The sequence below is a fragment of the Triticum urartu genome, chromosome 1A (assembly GCF_056163025.1).
Source record: "Triticum urartu cultivar PI428250 chromosome 1A, HENAU_Tu73, whole genome shotgun sequence".
NCBI classification, from domain to species: domain Eukaryota; kingdom Viridiplantae; phylum Streptophyta; class Magnoliopsida; order Poales; family Poaceae; genus Triticum; species Triticum urartu.
This window is the reverse complement of record NC_141873.1, coordinates 313,683,177-313,702,166: the sequence shown is the minus strand read 5'-3', so window position 1 is coordinate 313,702,166 and position 18,990 is coordinate 313,683,177. Positions and strand designations below refer to the sequence as shown.

At 43.3% G+C, this 18,990-nt stretch overlaps 1 protein-coding gene and 1 long non-coding RNA gene across 5 annotated transcripts; one reads left to right on the top strand and one right to left on the bottom strand.

Annotated features, from left to right (window-relative positions):
- Window positions 1-35: 35 nt before the first annotated feature.
- Window positions 36-17,146, top strand: LOC125510377 (uncharacterized). Of its 4 annotated transcripts, none has more exons than XR_015602050.1 (6): window positions 36-614; window positions 1,099-1,570; window positions 13,434-13,557; window positions 14,265-14,469; window positions 15,872-16,048; window positions 16,822-17,146. It is a non-coding gene; the product is annotated as an uncharacterized LOC125510377 (long non-coding RNA). The 4 variants fall into 4 exon arrangements; XR_015602047.1 differs by lacking the exon at window positions 16,822-17,146 and having other exon boundaries at window positions 1,099-1,159; window positions 1,347-1,570; window positions 15,872-16,290; XR_015602046.1 differs by lacking the exon at window positions 16,822-17,146 and having other exon boundaries at window positions 15,872-16,294.
- Window positions 17,147-17,757: 611 nt separating this feature from the next.
- Window positions 17,758-18,282, bottom strand: LOC147991016 (uncharacterized). The gene has a single exon (XM_087538491.1). The coding sequence runs from the start codon at window positions 18,280-18,282 to the stop codon at window positions 17,758-17,760; it is 525 nt and encodes a 174-aa protein (XP_087394617.1).
- Window positions 18,283-18,990: the final 708 nt, after the last annotated feature.

Here is an 18,990-nt window from a genome sequence, read left to right as displayed (position 1 = left end):
CCCATCGACCCCCCACCATACGAGTGGACAAAAAACCAAAAAAAACACATCCCTCCCCAATCCCTAGCTCCTCTCCCCTTCTCCACCCACAGCCGCCGCCGCCGCACGCCCGCAGCCCTCCTCCGCTCCGCTCTGACCATCCAAATGGTGCTCCTCCTCACGCCCACGCCATCCTCCTCCTCAAGCCATCACCATCGTCTCCCCTCCTCCGTGACCGGCCTGCGTGATCCCAATGCGGGGGGACGACATCAACCATGGAGCGGAGCCCTGTGGGACGAGGTGGAGATTGGAGAATGCCGCGGCGATGAGGGGCACCACGTACGTGGTACCACCACGCACCATGGTGGGGATGAGAGGTGTTGTAGCCCTTCCATCGAGCTCGACTCCAGCGGTCCAGGCCGGCGACGACGATAACATGATCCCTACCAGTGATGAGCACGACGTGCTCCGGCCAACCGCCTCGACCTCAACAAGCCCCGTCGAGATTCGTCAGCCCACCCTTCTCTTCTTTCACCACCAGGGGTTGAGGAGGAGCACCATCAACTCACTTGATTTTATCTTCAATTTTCTATTCAGCTCAAAGAGGTTCCGCGGTACAGCCTAGGAAATAAAAGGTGAGTCAATTTGAAACACGACCACCACCAACGTGCTTTTTTCTTCTTTCTCTTTCTAATAGTGTTGATTGTATCTATACGATATGTTAATAGATGCATCGAAGTCTGATTTGGCACTTATTTCTTAAGCTGAATGGAGAGGTCAAATTGAGCTATAAGCTGTTTTCTACTGTATTTCTTTAGTTCCAATTCATTGGATTTGATATTAAAGTTCTATAGCCAAATGATAGTTCAGATTGAGTACATCTGCTACTCCACTTATTTAAAATCTACCATATTCTGTTATTTAAACTATTAACTATTGACTAGATGATGCAGATGCTTTCCCCATGGGATAACTTGACAATTTTTTTAGAGAAGTGATAAAAAACGTCAAGCTTGAAGAACAAAAGTTTGAGCATTGAAATGCTGACTTCAAATGCCATGTAGTTCATAGTCTATGTGCAATGGCTCTTTAATTTGACTGAAGCAAATGTGATCCCAGCGCGTCGACCTTGGAGACGACTGCAATTGTTTGACGTCCTTCACAACTCACAACTGCTATGGTGCTTCCCGACTCCTTTTTGACTTTCGTCCCCATGTGTTTTGTTGTTCTGCCGTGCTTTTCCTCTCATTATTTTGGATGAAGTGCGTTGGTCAATTTCTGTTGGAAGCAGCAACAACAATATTAAAAGAACTGAAGATCTGTTAGAAATTAGTATATGTTTTTCTATGGATGTGTTTGCTATACAGGCTCAGGCTGGATATTTTGCTTCGTGCTGATTGGGCAAACGGCTATCAACACCGATGTTAGCACCATCCATCTTTCTAGCGCACTTCCAAGCACGCAAGTATGAGAATACCATGGCCAAGGATCAGATGGTGATGCACCGCGGCAGGGCCATCGGGATGAAAAAGAAGCTTTTTTTGTGCCCCACGGTGGCCACACCACTACCGCCTACTCGACAATGAAAGCCGTAAGTGTCTTGCTTCGATCTCTTCTTCTTTCCGATGATGATTATATCTATGTTTTTAAGGCGTCTGTAAGGCAACGCTTAGGCGACGCCTAGGCGTTGAGGCGCCCCCCAGCGCTTTGCAAATAGGCCCGCTTTAGGCACCTAGGCGTCCGCTTTAGGCGCCTAGGCGTCGAGTCTCCCCCCAGCGCCTTAAAGCGAAGCGTCACCTTAAAAACATAGGATTATATGTCTATGTACCAATTCACCACTGAAAACAGTGATTTGATGCATGCCTGGTCATTTTATTATTGTTAAGTTTCTGTAGCCTGAAATGTGAAACCACACTGAATTTGGCTCGTTCACGTGCCCTCTAGCGGTCTTGGTGTTATTACTTCTGAGGATGGACCCAGAGTGGGTGATACTTTGTTAGACAAGCATGTACCTCTACAATCTTAGTAATTTATGACCAGATGGTTGTGTTTTTTTAGGTTGGACCTTGTCTACTTACCAGAGCGGGTTATAGTTTGATAATCAAATATCTAGCTCTGTGATGCATGGGAGTGGAGTATCACCATGGCAGGAGACTTCAGAAAATACCACTGCAATGCATGGGAGTGGAACCTCACCATCGTAGGAGAATTTCGCAAATACTACTCCAAACCAAAGTTCTTCTCGAGGATCTGAATCTGTTCAGTTTGCCTTCGACGAAGTAACTGTTTTGTGCAGGATGGAAGAATTAGAAGTTGGTGTCCCTGTAGCATCCCTGTAATTCACTGCCGAAATTTGCACATATAATCTTTTATACTATATTTGTTGGGGAACGTAGTAATTTTAGAAAAAAATTCTACGCACACGCAAGATCATGGTGATGCATAGCAACGAGAGGGGAGAGTGTGATCTACGTACCCTCGTAGACCGACAGCGGAAGTGTTATGACAACGCGGTTGATGTAGTCGTACGTCTTCACGGCCCGACCGATCAAGCACCGAAACTACGGCACCTCCGAGTTCTAGCACACGTTCAGGTTGATGAAGATCCCCAGACTCCGATCCAGCAAAGTGTCGGGGAAGAGTTCCGTCAGCACGATGGCGTGGTGACGATCTTGATGTTCAACTGTCGTAGGGCTTCGCCTAAGTACCACTACAATATTATCGATGTAGCGACCAGACCTCAAACAGTCTGATCTCTGTGCTCCGGTGTCATCCCTGGATCAGTAATGCTGACACCACACAGTACTCGGAGGATTTATAGCAGAGTGGCAATCACACACTTATTACATCGAGTGTCTCAAAAAAGAACTTATTACAATAAATATGGCTTAAGGCCATCTAATAACGATAACAGCGGAAGGCTTGGAAGATAAGTGAGTCCATCAACTCCAACGGCATCACTGAGTATAGAACCACGACCTAAAAACTCCTTAATCATCGTCTGAAAAGTCTGCAACATTAACATTGCAGCCCGAAACGGGTCAGCACATGCAATATGCTGGCAATGTAACACATAGAGAATAATGGAATGAAACAGCTATACTATATGCATATGTGGCTGGTGGAAAGCTCTATGGTTACATTTTTGCGTAAAGCCAATTTTTCCCTACTTCAAAGGAATAGAATTTATTTAACTATCATGGTAGTTGTTAAACATTGAAAATGGTTGACAGCATTCTCAATCCCAATTAAGCATCATCATTAAACATAACCCAACAAAATTAATTTGGAGTAACATGTTGAGATTCACATGAAAATCCAGGTACTAGATACTCAAGATGTCCATAACCGGAGACACGGCTAATCATGATTAGTTTATTACACTCTGCAGAGGTTTGCGCGCTTTTCCCCACAAGACTCGATCGCCCCCGTTTGGTTTCTCGCACTACATGGTGTTTGATAAGACGGATGACCGAGACATAGTCTTCAGAAGCGCTAGCACCTTACGATCGGGTAGACCGTACCACCTACATCCCCTACTTCTGCTAGTCTACCACTGTAAGAGTTCGCACAACTTAGTCAACTATGCTAGAGCCCATAATAGCTTGTGGCTGCACACGGAAGTTTCTAGTATGAATAGTCTCATGATCCCTTTGAGCCTGGGTGGCGGTCCAAAAGAAAACAGGCAAGTCCTGGAATACCCAGGTGCCTCAATCCACCCATATGTGTGTTTAAGTTTCCACCTTAGATAAATCATTAATTAAGAAAACTCACATCTGTCATGGATATCACTCACCCAATCCACGTCTACTAGCATAGCATGGCATAATAAGCAAACGTAGAAGTAACTCCCAAAGGTTTGATAATAAATAGGTAATAGGTACTACCTCATCTACTTCCCATCCCACAATTTAATTAGATCCTAACCATGCAATGTGTGAGGATTTGATCTAATGCAATAAAACTGGATAGTAGAAAAGGTATGATCAAAGTGTTACTTGCCTTGCTAATGATCCGGGAAACCTAGAGATTCGAAGTAACAGGTGGCGCACTCCGGATACTCTATCGCAGACAAACAAACAAGCATACAATAAGTACTCATCTAATGCACGGGTAAAACTCAAATAAGAGAACTAACCAGAAGGTTCAACTTAAGAACTCCGGTTGGCAAAAAGAATCAAATCGAACGAAGCAACGAAAGTCAAACGGCGAAAGAAAACAACTTCATTCTACTAATCTGGATCTAGGGCAAATTTTACAGCAGCAAAAACTTGTTTAAGTTGATTAAACGGATAGAGGGTTTCGAGACGAAACTCTAGGCGCTTGAATCACCTCATTCCGATAAACGAGCGAAAAGTTATACTAAAACGAAAATCGGATCAGGAATCGCGATCAGAAAAATCGCGGATTTAATCCAAGAAAAAGAAAAACGACGAACGTTCGCTAGAACGAACGAACGGACGAACGCTCGCTAATTAAATAAACCGGAAAACCCATCTATTTAAAAAAACGAATCTAAAAAAATGACGAAAAACCGACGGTTTTTTGAAAAAACGGCGGCACGGAAAATGAGGCAGCGGCGAACCTCGACGAGCGTGCGGGCGGGGCGGCGGCTCCGGCGAGGCGGCGTGTCGGCGGGGCGGCGGGGCGGCGAGGCGGCGCAGCGGGGCGGCGGCGCGGCGAGGCGGCGCGGCGGCGGCGGCGTGAGCGGGGCGGCGGCGACGCTGGCGGCGGCGACGGGCGCGGGTGCGGGGCGGGGCTGGGGCTAGGGTTTCCCCCCGGGGCTGGGCCGGCTTATAAAGGTCACCTCGGGCCGAAGTCCTAGTCGGACACGGCCCGTAGGTCGGTTCGTTTTTTTTAATATTACGCGCAAAAGAAAAATAAAAAGAAATACTAAACGAACTCCAAAAATTCCAAAATAAATATTCACGGGCTTCTAAAATCAAGCCGCACAAGGCGAACATTTATTTGGGACCTAAATGCAATTTTGAAAAATGCACATTTTTCCTAAATTCAAATAAAACACCGAAAAACTCAGAAATAAAATCTTATTTGATTTTATTTTTAAATCCTCAATATTTCTTTATTTTGGGAAAATCATTTTATTCCCTCTCTCATATTTTTGAAATAGAAATAATTGATGATAAAATAAATAAAATCAAACGATCCTATTCTTAAAATTTGAGAAAACTCAAATATGAAAATAACAAAATCCCCAACTCTCTCCGTGGGTCATTGAGTTGCGTAGAATTTCTAGGATCAACAAAAATGCAAAAATAAAATATGGTATGCAATGATGATCTAATGTATAACATTCCAAATTGAAAATTTGGGATGTTATAAACCTACCCCCCTTAAGATGAATCTCGCCCTCGAGATTCGGATTGGCTAGAAAATAGGTGAGGGTGGTCCTTAAGCAAATCTTCCTCTCGCTCCCAGGTGGCTTCATCCTCTGGGTGGTGGCTCCACTGAACTTTGCAAAACTCGATAACCTTGTTGCGAGTAACTTGGCTGGCAGACTCGAGGATCTTAATTGGTTTCTCCTCGTAGGTCAAATCGTTATCCAACCGAATAGTTTCCAATGGCACTGTGTCTCTCAAAGGTATGTCAGCCATCTCCGCGTGACATTTCTTTAACTAAGAAACATGGAACACATCATGAACTCCTGACAATCCTTCAGGCAATTTCAACTTGTAGGCCACTTCTCCCATACGCTTCAAAACTCGATATGGTCCTACAAATCGTGGCGCTAACTTCCCTTTAACTCCAAAATGCTTTGTTCCCCGAAGTGGAGATACTCGAAGATAAGCTTTATCTCCGACTTCATAAACTGTCTCCTTACGTCTAGAATCTGCATAACTTTTCTGTCTGGACTGGGCTACCTTGAGCCTATCGCGAATCAACTTCACCTTCTGTTCAGACTCTTTAATCAGGTCAGGTCCAAACAACTGGCGGTCTCCAACTTCGTCCCATGACAACGGTGTCTTGCACCTCCTTCCGTACAAAGCTTTGAAAGGGGTCATCTTTAAACTGGTTTGATAACTGTTGTTGTAAGAGAACTTTGCATATGGCAAATTGTCGTCCCAACTAGATCCGTAATCTAGCGCACAAGCTCTCAGCAAATTGTCCAAAATCTGATTGACTCTCTCGGTCTGTCCATCTGTCTGTGGATGAAAAGTTGTACTGAATTCTAGCCTGGTTCTCAAAGTTTCGTGCAACTGCTTCCAGAACTTTAAGGTAAACTGGGTTCCTCTATCTGATACGATACTCCTTGGAACTCCATGCAGACATATGATCCTGGTCATGTATATCTTTGTCAACTTAGCACTGGTATAAGTGGTCTTTACTGGGATGAAATGAGCTACTTTCGTCAATCGATCGACTACAACCTAAATCGAGTCATAGCCTGAACGAGTCCTGGGTAACCCCGTGATGAAATCCATGCCTAGCTTATCGCACTTCCATTCGGGTATCGGCAATGGTTGTAACAATCCTGCTGGCTTCTGATGCTCTGCCTTTACTCTCTGACATACATCACAGACTGCTACATACTCCGCAATATCCTTCTTCATTCCGGTCCACTAGAAAATATTCTTCAAATCCAAATACATCTTGGTATTTCCTGGGTGAATTGAATATGGTGAATCGTGTGCCTCTTACAAAATCAACTTCCGGATCTCCGGGTCATTGGGCACATAAACGCGGTCTTCAAACCATAGGGTATCGTGCTCATCCTCACGAAATCCTTTAGCTTTTCCTTTGCTCAGTTTATCCTTTATAGCGGCAATCTCTTTGTTAGTTTTCTGTGCTTCCCTGATTCTATCCATCAACGTTGACTGAATCTCCAATGCTGCTACATAGCCTCTCGGAACTATTTCCACACATAGTTCACGAAGATTTTCTGCTAACTCCTTGGGTATTTCTCCCATCATTAACGTATTGATATGGCTCTTACAGCTTAATGCGTCAGCTACTACATTAGCCTTTCCGGGATGATAATGCAATTTCATATCATAATCCTTGATAAGCTCCAACCATCTCCTTTGTCTGAGATTCAACTCCTTCTGGGTGAAAATGTACTTCAAACTCTTATGATCTGTGTACACCTCACAATGGTTTCCAATGAGGAAATGCCTCCATGTTTTCAAAGCATGCACTACGGCTGCTAACTCCAAATCATGCGTAGCATAATTCAACTCATGAGGCTTCAGTTGTCTTGAGGCATATGAAACAACTCTCCCTTCCTGCATAAGCACTGCTCCAAGTCCTCGACGTGAAGCGTCGCAATACACCTCATAATCCTTGGTCTGGTCTGGCAAAATCAACACTGGTGAGGTAACCAAACGTTTCTTCAACTCCTGAAAACTAGCCTCGCATTCCTCTGTCCATATGAACTTGGTATCTTTCTTCAACAACTCCGTCATAGGCTTCGCAATCTTTGAGAAATTCTCAATAAATCTCCGGTAGTATCCTGTGAGTCCAAGAAAACTCCGGATCTCTCCAACTGTTGTTGGGACTTCCCACTTGGTCACGGTATCAACTTCAGTGGGATCTACTGCTATACCTTCTCCAGATATAACGTGTCCGAGGAATCCTACTTCCTTCAACCAAAACTCACATTTGCTGAACTTGGCATATAATTGATGTTCTCTGAGCTTTCCAAGTACCAAACGCAAATGCTCCTTATGCTCCTCTTCATTCTTTCAGTAAACCAGGATATCATCAATGAACACCACGACGAACTTATCCAAAAACTCCATAAATACTTTGTTCATCATGTTCATAAAATAGGCAGGTGCGTTAGTCAGACCAAATGACATAACGGTATACTCGTACAACCCATACCTGGTGGTAAAAGCTGTCTTCGGAATATCCTGTTCTCGAATCTTCAACTGGTGGTATCCTGATCGCAGATCGATCTTGGAAAATACCTTAGCTCCTTGCAATCGATCAAACAAATCGTTGATCATTGGTAGTGGGTACTTGTTCTTGATCGTTACTTCATTCAATCCTCGATAATCAACAACCATCCTTAACGATCCATCTTTCTTCTCCACTAGTAGTACGGGCGATCCCCAAGGCGAAGAACTTGGACGAATATATCCCTTATCTAGTAACTCCTTAATCTGCTTCTTAATTTCCACCAAATCCTTTGCTGGCATCCTATATGGTCTCTTTGATATTGGCCCTGTGCCTGGCAATAGCTCAATCAAAAACTCAATATCTCTATCCGGTGGCATGCCTGGCAACTCCTCTGGAAATACTTCAGGAAAATCCCTTACCACTGGTACTTCCTCCTACACAACTCCTGTTAGGCAATTTACTTGAGTCCTCTTTGGCACATGCCAGGATACATACTTGATCCTTCTCCCTTCTGGGGTGGTAAGCAAAATTAACTTACTAGCACATTTAATATTCCCTTCATACTTTGATAACCAATCCATGCCTAATATCACATCCAATCCTTGAGATTCCAATACTATTAGGTCTGAGGGAAAAACATAGTTACCAATCCTTAATGGTAACCGATCACACCATAGACTAGCCACATACTCTGCTCCAGGCGAGGTTACTAACATGGGTGACCTAAGGGCTTGGGTTGATAGGTTATACTTATCCACAAATCCCCTTGAGATGTATGAATGCGATCCACAAATCCCTTTCAGATCTATCATGTCGGCGCAAATCTGGTTCTCCTGTTGTCGAATGTGCTGGTTTAACTCCTGGATAAAAGCTGCAATTGATCTATCCTTCCTAGTGTTGATCATCTCCCAGTGCTCATCTTGGCGCCCACAAATCTGGTAGATAGTATCCTTGAGATCATTGCGGTAGACTTCTCCAATGCGTCCCATGGCGATGTGAGCTGCCATGCTCTTTCCTAGACTCCAAGTTGGTGCATCAAAAGAAAACTCTATTGGCTCAGTGACTGGCATGAACGTTCTTCCTGGAACTTGAACTTGAATCATCCAGCGCTCTTCTTCAGGTAAAGTGGCGTTGTAGGTTCCTGTGAAGCTTGGTACTCCTATGTTCAGGTATCTAGTGACTTCCTTCAAGTGACGTCCAAAGGGTGTATCTTCATCCGGTTGCGTGAACTTGTTCCTTGCATCCGCCATCCTAAAAGAGTAGAAAAGATGAGAGGTCAGAGGAGGAGAGAGTGAATAGTGATCTAGGTCTTTTAGCTTAGTGGTCGTGTCCTACAGTCAGCGTGTGCTTTGATACCATCTCTGTAGCGACCAGACCTCAAACAGTCTGATCTCTGTGCTCCGGTGTCATCCCTGGATCAGTAATGCTGACACCACACAGTACTCGGAGGATTTATAGCAGAGTAGCAATCACACACTTATTACATCGAGTGTCTCAAAAGAGACTTATTACAATAAATATGGCTTAAGGCCATCTAATAACGATAACAGCGGAAGGCTTGGAAGATAAGTGAGTCTATCAACTCCAACGGCATCACTGAGTATAGAACCACGACCTAAAAACTCCTTAATCATCGTCTGAAAAGTCTGCAACATTAACGTTGCAGCCCGAAACGGGTCAGCACATGGAATATGCTGGCAATGTAACACATGGAGAGTAATGGAATGAAACAGCTATACTATATGCATATGTGGCTGGTGGAAAGCTATATGGTTACATTTTTGCGTAAAGCCAATTTTTCCCTACTTCAAAGGAATAGAATTTATTTAACTATCATGGTAGTTGTTAAACATTGAAAATGGTTGACAGCATTCTCAATCCCAATTAAGCATCATCATTAAACATAACCCAACAAAATTAATTTGGAGTAACATGTTGAGATTCACATGAAAATCCAGGTACTAGATACTCAAGATGTCCATAACCGGAGACACGGCTAATCATGATTAGTTTATTACACTTTGCAGAGGTTTGCGCGCTTTTCCCCACAAGACTCGATCGCCTCCGTTTGGTTTCTCGCACTACATGGTGTTTGATAAGACGGATGACCGAGACATAGTCTTTCAGAAGCTCTAGCACCTTACGATCGGGTAGACCGTACCACCTACATCCCCTACATCTGCTAGTCTACCACTGTAAGAGTTCGCACAACTTAGTCAACTATGCTAGAGCCCGTAATAGCTTGTGGCTGCACACGGAAGTTTCTAGTATGAATAGTCTCATGATCCCTTTGAACCTAGGTGGCGGTCCAAAAGAAAACAGGCAAGTCCTGGAATACCCAGGTGCCTCAATCCACCCATATGTGTGTTTAAGTTGCCACCTTAGATAAATCATTAATTAACAAAACTCACATCTGTCATGGATATCACTCACCCAATCCACGTCTACTAGCATAGCATGGCATAATAAGCAAACGTAGAAGTAACTCCCAAAGGTTTGATAATAAATAGGTAATAGGTACTACCTCATCTACTTCCCATCCCACAATTTAATTAGATCCTAACCATGCAATGTGTGAAGATTTGATCTAATGCAATAAAACTGGGTAGTAGAAAAGGTATGATCAAAGTGTTACTTGCCTTGCTGATGATCCGGGAAACCTAGAGATTTGAAGTAACAGGCGGCGCACTCCGGATACTCTATCGCAGATAAACAAACAAGCATACAATAAGTACTCATCTAATGCACGGGTAAAACTCAAATAAGAGAACTAACCAGAAGGTTCAACTTAAGAACTCCGGTTGGCAAAAAAAATCAAATCGAACGAAGCAACGAAAGTCAAACGGCGAAAGAAAACAACTTCGTTCTACTAATCTAGATCTAGGGCAAATTTTACAATAGCAAAAACTTGTTTAAGTTGATTAAACGGATAGAGGGTTTCGAGATGAAACTCTAGGCGCTTGAATCGCCTCATTCCGATAAACGAGCGAAAAGTTATACTAAAACGAAAATCGGATCAGGAAAAATCACGGATTTAATCTGAGAAAAAGAAAAACGACGAATGTTCATTAGAACAAACGAACGGACGAACGCTCGCTAATTAAATAAACCGGAAAACCGATCTATTTAAAAAAACCGAATCTAAAAAACCAACGAAAAACCAACGGTTTTCCGAAAAAAAACGGCGACACGGAAAACGAGGCGGCGGCGAACCTCGACGAGCGTGCGGGCGGGGCGGCGGCTCCGGCGAGGCGGCGGGGCGGCGGGGCGGCGAGGCGGCGCGGCGGCGACGGCGCGAGCGGGGCGGCGGCGGCGCTGGCGGCGGCGGCGGGCGCGGGTGCGGGGCGGGGCTGGGGCTAGGGTTCCCCCCCCCCCCGGGGCTGGGCCGGCTTATAAAGGCCACCTCGAGCCGGAGTCCTAGTCGGACACGGCCCGTAGGTCGGTTCGTTTTTTTTAATATTACGCGCAGAAGAAAAATAAAAAGAAATACTAAACGGACTCCAAAAATTCCGAAATAAATTTTCACGGGCTTCTAAAATCAAGCCGCACAAGGTGAACATTTATTTGGGACCTAAATGCAATTTTGAAAAACGCACATTTTTCCTAAATTCAAATAAAACACCGAAAAACTCAGAAATAAAATCTTATTTGATTTTATTATTAAATCCTCAATATTTCTTTATTTTGGGAAAGTCATTTTATTCCCTCTCTCATATTTTTGTAATAGAAATAATTGATGATAAAATAAATAAAATCAAACGATCCTATTCTCAAAATTTGAGAAAACTCAAATATGAAAATAACGAAATCCCCAACTCTCTCCGTGGGTCATTGAGTTGCGTAGAATTTCTAGGATCAACCAAAATGCAAAAATAAAATATGGTATGCAATGATAATCTAATGTATAACATTCCAAATTGAAAATTTGGGATGTTACAATCGGGGACTATGGTGGAAGGGCGCACCGCACACGGTTAAGAGAACGATCTTAGAGATCAACTTGTGTGTCTAGAGGTGCCCCCTGCTCCCGTATATAAAGGAGCAAGGGGGAGGAGGCCGGCCCTAGGAGGGGCGCGCCAGGGAGTAGGATTCCTACTCCTAGTTGGAATAGGTTTCCTCCTTTCCTAGTCCAACTAGGAGAAGGGGGGAAAGGGGGAAAGAGGGGAAGGAAGGGAGAGAGGGGTCGCGCCCCAAACCCCTTGTTCAATTCGGACTGGGCTTGGGAGGGGCGCGTGCCACCTCCTGGTCCTTCCCACTAAGGCCCATTAAGGCCCATTGCTTCTTCCTCGTATTCCCGTAACTCCCCGGTTCCTCCGAAAATACCCGAATCACTCGGAACCTTTCCGATATCCGAATATAGTCGTCCAATATATCGATCTTTACGTCTCAACCATTTTGAGACTCCTCGTCATGTCCCCGATCTCATCCGGAACTCCTAACTCCTTCGGTACATCAAAACTCATAAACTCATAATATAACTGTCATCGAAACCTTAAGCGTGCGGACCCTACGGGTTCGAGAACAATGTAGACATGACCGAGACACGTCTCCGGTCAATAACCAATAGCGGAACCTGGATGCTCATATTGGCTCCCACATATTCTACGAAGATCTTTATCGGTCAGACCGCATAATAACATACGTTGTTCCCTTTGTCATCGGTATGTTACTTGCCCAAGATTCAATCATCGGTATCTCAATACCTAGTTCAATCTCGTTACCGGCAAGTCTCTTTACTCGTTTCGTAATACATCATCTCGCAACTAACTCATTAGTTGCAATGCTTGCAAGGCTTATGTGATGTGCATTACCGAGAGGGCCCAGAGATACCTCTCCGACAATCGGAGTGACAAATCCTAATCTCGAAATACGCCAACCCAACATGTACCTTTGGAGACACCTGTACAGCTCTTTTATAATCACCCAGTTACGTTGTGACGTTTGGTAGCACACAAAGTGTTCCTCCGGTAAACGGGAGTTGCATAATCTCATAGTCATAGGAACATGTATAAGTCATGAAGAAAGCAATAGCAACATACTAAACGATCGGGTGCTAAGCTAATGGAATGGGTCATGTCAATCACATCATTCTCCTAATGATGTGATCCCGTTAATCAAATGACAACACATGTCTATGGTTAGGAAACATAACCATCTTCGATTAACGAGCTAGTCAAGTAGAGGCATAGTAGTGACACTTTGTTTGTCTATGTATTCACACATGTATTATGTTTCCGGTTAATACAATTCTAGCATGAATAATAAACATTTATCATGATATAAGGAAATAAATAATAACTTTATTATTGCCTCTAGGGCATATTTCCTTCAATATTTTCTTGATTTTGAATTCCGTAGATTGTTTCGTACCCTGTAATTCACTGCTGGAATTTGCACATATAATCTTCTATACTATATTTTCTTGATTTTGAATTCCGTAGATTGTTTCATATCAGTACTGGTACTAAATGAATACTTTTCATGCTCTGATATGGATCCCTTGATCTGATTGTAGGTGAAAAGTTTTCTTCCTTGAATTTTGTATCGAAACTGAAAATTGCTCTGTTTTCATGACTTCTATCTCTGCACAGGGAAACCATCCCACCACCGCTAGGGAGCTCTTGGTTGCACCGCAAGCTGCAAGGCCTTGTCAACTTGCTCGTGTCACTTAAGCGCTATGGCCTCTCGCTGCTCAAAATTGATAGTTTGGTGCAGGTTTGTCTCACCCACTTCTTCCAGTCCTACTTCTGTTACTATATGTAGACCATGACACTCAGTTCTAGCAAAAATTGCATCTTGGTGAGGCTCACTGGATAATGTTCATGGTTTATAAGCTTTTGACTTGTTGTCTACTTGTCTTGCGCCTTCTTTAAGAGCAACTACCACATGTCTGATGATATTCCTCTACTAGTTGTAGTTAAGAATGGATTCCGTTACTTATCATAGCAGAACAGGAGAATTGTAGCTTATTATTGGTCGAAAATAAAATGTAGCTGGGATGAAGCTCAATGTGACGGGCCCAACTTGGCATTGATCTTCTCTAAAATTTCATATAAGTTTTTCTTAGGTTCAAGCCCCAAGCCCACTGAACAATTGTTTTGCAGATGTGAGCCACACATCAGGTTACATTTCTAATAAATAAATGATTACTGAAATTATCTATTCCATGTTTAGACTAAATGCTAAAAGGTTAGTCTAGAAGCTTATCTAATCCTTATTTTGTATTGTTGTCCCTTTTAATTATATCCATGTATTCTATCAAGGATCATTTTGTTGCATTTGTAAAAGACAAACAATTTTGTGATAAAAAAGACATGGAATTTTGCTATCAAAATTATCGTATCGTGCCATCTTTCTTCAGAATATTCTTTGTCCTTGACCTAATGGGTTGTTGTTAATCCTAATTTATTATTTGATTCCAGTGTCATTCTTTTTCCCTTGCGCTCATGAGGGGAGAGAGAGGGAGAGCAGAGAAGAGTGTGAACGCAGTGCTAGCTGGTAGATATGGTCTGTGTGTAAGGCGGCAGTGATCTGCTGCTATGATTCTCGGTGAGCCAAGGTAACAGATAGCCGTTCCATCCCTTCTGGCGCCCTATGGAGCCTGGCCAGAGTTTCCGTCAAAGCTAGGTAGGAAAGTAAGCTTTTCTGTCTTAGTTGCCGAGCAAGCTACAGTTATCTTTCTTTGAAAAGCTACGCTTTGTTGCATTGCCACATGTCACATGTAGGTGCTTATGATATGCCCCAATAGTGGAGAGTATTTGTCATAAAACTATCACACTACAGGTTTCATCGGTCCCACAGAACTACCGGTTTAAAAAACGTCAAAAAACCAGATTATGCTAATTTTTTGCCTAAAAACTACCACTTGCGTTAGATGACCATTTTGCTGGTTTTAAACGTGTTATGACATGCGGGACCCACTTGTCAGGGCTGATGCCGCAGCAAAGTGAACTCCGTTTATTCGGACTGTTATATTTGCCGTTATTACCTTCTTCTTCCTCCTCTTTCTTTCCTAGACATTTCAACCAACACCTTGTCTTCGTGCCCCACGACAAGCACTGTTGTGGTCCATGTCATGCACCTGGAGGCTGTTGTAGTCGAGGATAACGCCTGACTAGGCCCCGTGTGGTGCATGGACTTGTCGTCTTTGGCGGTGCCGTCGAGGACGCGAAGCTCGCCACTGGTCATGAGCGCGAGCGACAACGAGGCTGCCTCGACCGCGTTCAACCATCGGACGCTCATCGACCATGTGTACTTTCCCGGGGAAGGAGTAGCAGGTGGCAAGGAGATACATGTCGCTTTGTCTTTGAGAGTGGTTAAGGAGACAATGACTACCGGACGAAAGAAGAGGTAGAGATAATTGGTATTTGTTGCCATTATATGAATGGCAGCCACACGTCATCATATTCGACTCACATTTCTAAATTAGAACAACTGTGTGATTGGTGCATTTTCTGTTATTCCATGGCAATGCACCAGCAGTCCACGGATCGACACGAACACGGGGAGGGGATTGGGGCGGAGAGCGGGGTGGTTGGCGGGAGACTCCTTCTTGCCAGTCCATGGGGAAGTATGGTGTGAAGCGAGAGGGTGCCATGGCGAAGCTGAGGTGGGCGTTCTCTGGTTTAAAGGAGAGGACTCCAACAAGAAATGTTTCGCTACGGCATGAAACCGAGAGGAAAGGGGAGGGTCCAGCAGGAAAAGAGAAATGTGTGTCATGATTTATTTTTCTTTTCTCTTTTGGATCGTGTGTTGTGGATAACATGATAGATACTCCGGGCAATCACATTTTCCCCACACATATGGCTTGGATTTGGGGAAGTCCGAACCGTCCAGTCAGCTGAATTTTGGGGAGCCTGTTGGGCGCCCGTTTGATGTCCAAACACGTCCAGACGTATGAGGGAGAAATGAGCGTCGACCTTGGAGACGACATTAATGCATTGTAGCTCGTAGCAACTATTTAATGGCTCTTTCTAAAAAGTTTCAATTTTAGTTTACTGAATATGTTTTCTTGCTTGAGTTATATCAGCTGGGCAAGTGCCAGAACCCAGGAGCATATGATTTTGCTGCTCTTGAGATACATGCCAATATTGCAATCTTGATTGTGCAACTATATAGACAAGGGATTGCATTTCTACATTGAAGGTTCAGTGTTGAAGCTGCTTGAATTGAGCCGCAATAGATCTTGACTTCGGCAAAAAATAAGGTATATTGAGCTTAATGACGAATGGTTACATATAGATAGAACTGGTTGTAATATATACATTTTTTGTCCTGAAGTAGCTCTTCTACCTTTGATTCGTGTAATGAATATCCAGTGTATATAGTTCATTCTTTACACCTTTTCTTTAAGAGAACACATATTTCTTTGTGTTTACATTTAAAACCTATGTTTTCATTTTAAATAACACACATGAATTTTAAACCTCCGCAGCCGCAATGTCTGGGACATCGTGCCCAGACACATGGAGCACTGCCTTTTGCTCATTTTCTACTCAATTATAGAGTTTTATTGCAGCATCATAATTTTTCGTATCTCAGTAAAGTGCATGTATTTTTAGATTAATAGTAAAGTGCATTTCAGTAGCTCCAAAAGGAAAATTTTCAAGAAAATTGTTCTTTCCTGTTGGTAATCATTTTCATACAAACTACTATGCTTTGCTTGTCCTGTTGGTTTTGCATCTTGTCCATTCCAGAACCTCTATGGAATAATGAATGTTGTTGAATTCCTACTACTGTGTTATGATTTTTTAGCTTTAATTGTTGCAATCCCTTAGGTTAATAGTAAGCTCGAGATGAAACTTTGGCGGAGATACAGTTTTGATATATAACTTTACTTCATTTTTAATCCATGTGGCAATGTCTTTAGTATACATGGTATTTTAGCATAACATACACTATTCTCTCATAACAATTGATTATACTTTCTAAACTCTAATCTTATTTTGGTTCATGTTACAAAACTACATGATGATGAAGGGCGGAGTTGTCCTTAGAAGAATTGTCTAAAGAGCTAAAAAGTAGTAACACCATGTCTTGTTCAAGTGCCAAATCAGCATTGCAACACGATGACTCATGTATGACATCCGCCCGTGTTGATTATTGGTACCTTAGATAATTAGGAGATGCATGCATCAACCTATGATAATTAGTATATGTCTGGCAATATTTTTCCATGTGTTGTAGTTAATTTGTATAACACAAATCACCGTAAGTCAATGTGTGTAGCACAATAAAATAGAAAAGGTGTAACAAAGGGGATTATGTGGACGTTCAAAAGGAATCCATCAACAAGTGTCCCAAAGCGATGTCGTTGTAAGGGGCAAAAAAATTCTTCAAGTTTTAAGTATATATATATATATATGATAAAAAAATTAAACGTCCGTAGCAACGCACGGGCAATCTTCTAGTTTTGTATCTTCTAGTTTTGTTAGGTTATCTGTTATAATTTCGTCCAGGGAATCAAAGGATGGGTCCAGAGCCATACATGACAAGCATGGAAACACAATTCTAGCGGCTCCGATTTCTACGGGACAGGTGTTTTTTAACACATTACAAACACAAGCGCTTATATATACGTACATATACTCACTTCTATAAAAACACACACGCACACTTTATCTCTATGAGCACCTCAGAAAGACTCAAGTTGTACCGTAGTCAAAGCTCTAAACGGGTATCTTCATTTTCTTGTTGCGTGTATTCGAATATAATGGATATGAGCCGCCGCCAGGATCATCACACGGCATGGATCCTTTGCTAAAAACAGTAGGAAACAAAGTCATTTTTTTCTCGAATACGCACGAGTGTGCATATCATACATTAAAGAAGGAGGGGGGAGACTCCCCAACGCTCCACATTTTACATCAGATGTACAAGCGGGCAAGCCGCATCCACCTCAATCTCGTAGGCTAACTACTTCTGTGCCGCCCACGCTAGACTACCCTCCTCGAAATCTCTAATTACACCCTTGAGCAGTCCTGCCTTCGCCCACAAGATGCCCTCCTCTGTCACGCGCTGCGTGATCTTCGCGAGCGATGGCGTCGCGCCATTGAAGACGATGCCATTCCGATGCTTCCAGATTAGCCACATGCCAAGGAGGCTTAAGACCTGAATGTTCTTCTTGTCTTGTCTGCTTCGGTCCTGCCTGATGCACCATGCCTCTAAAATCTCTTCATGTCTCGGCTCGAAAGCGTCTCTGCCTGTTCTCACGCTCAACCATCTCCACACTTGCCTCGAGAATACACATCCCACCAGCAGGTGCTGGATTGTTTCATCATGCTGATCGCAGAACGGGCAGGTATCCTGGTGTAGTAATCCTAGCTTCGCTAGTCTGTCCGAAGTCCACACCCGTCCCTTCAGGGCAAGCCAAGCGAAAAAACAACACTGGAGTGGAGCTCTTGACTTCCACGTGAATGCGGCCGTGGGTGATACTTCCATTCCCATAAATCTTGCCTCATATGCAGACTTCGCCAAGAACTGACCATCCGTCGTCCAGTACCAGATAAAGGTGTCCTCTACGTTAATACGTAATTTCGGTAGCTCTGCCCTTCTTTATTCTTCTCGCTAGACTTGCTAGATGACATCTTAATTCAAACAGACCCTTGCATTTTCCGTCGCGGTCGCCGCAAATCCTAGGGTTACGAGATATATGCCTGACAACCTACATGGTAAAAGAGTTAGTACCGTCCTATACTTGACTGATGTCTTATTCATTGTACAAACAAAACTCTTGCTGTTATTCGTTGCTAGTTTCTTTATCCTAAAAATCTGCCCGAGATTCTTGACTTGAGTAATATTCATGGACATCTCATTTCCCCATATGCAAAACGGGTCGAACAGTGGGTCTAAACCTCTGATAGCAAGACCTACATGTGCAAGACTAAATTGTTAAGAATCTAAATATTAGAATGGTTTCTGCAATTGCACAATAATGTGCTATTAGCCAAAGGATCATGTATGTGCAAATCTCGATGGTAAACCTCAGTGTCTCCCATTATTTCCTTGCAACACATATAAGGCAAATATTGATAAGGTTAAGTGAGAGTTGGCATACTGTCGACCCAATGAAAACCAGGGTACCACGAGCCCACTGCCTACGGCCTAGGAAGCAACACCTGGAGAAGGCCTCAAGAGGCGGCCTAGCCA

Coding starts and splice junctions, on each gene's coding strand:
- LOC147991016 (XM_087538491.1), bottom strand. CDS start 18,282: ATGGAAGTATCACCCACGGCCGCATTCACGTGGAAGTCAAGAGCTCCA.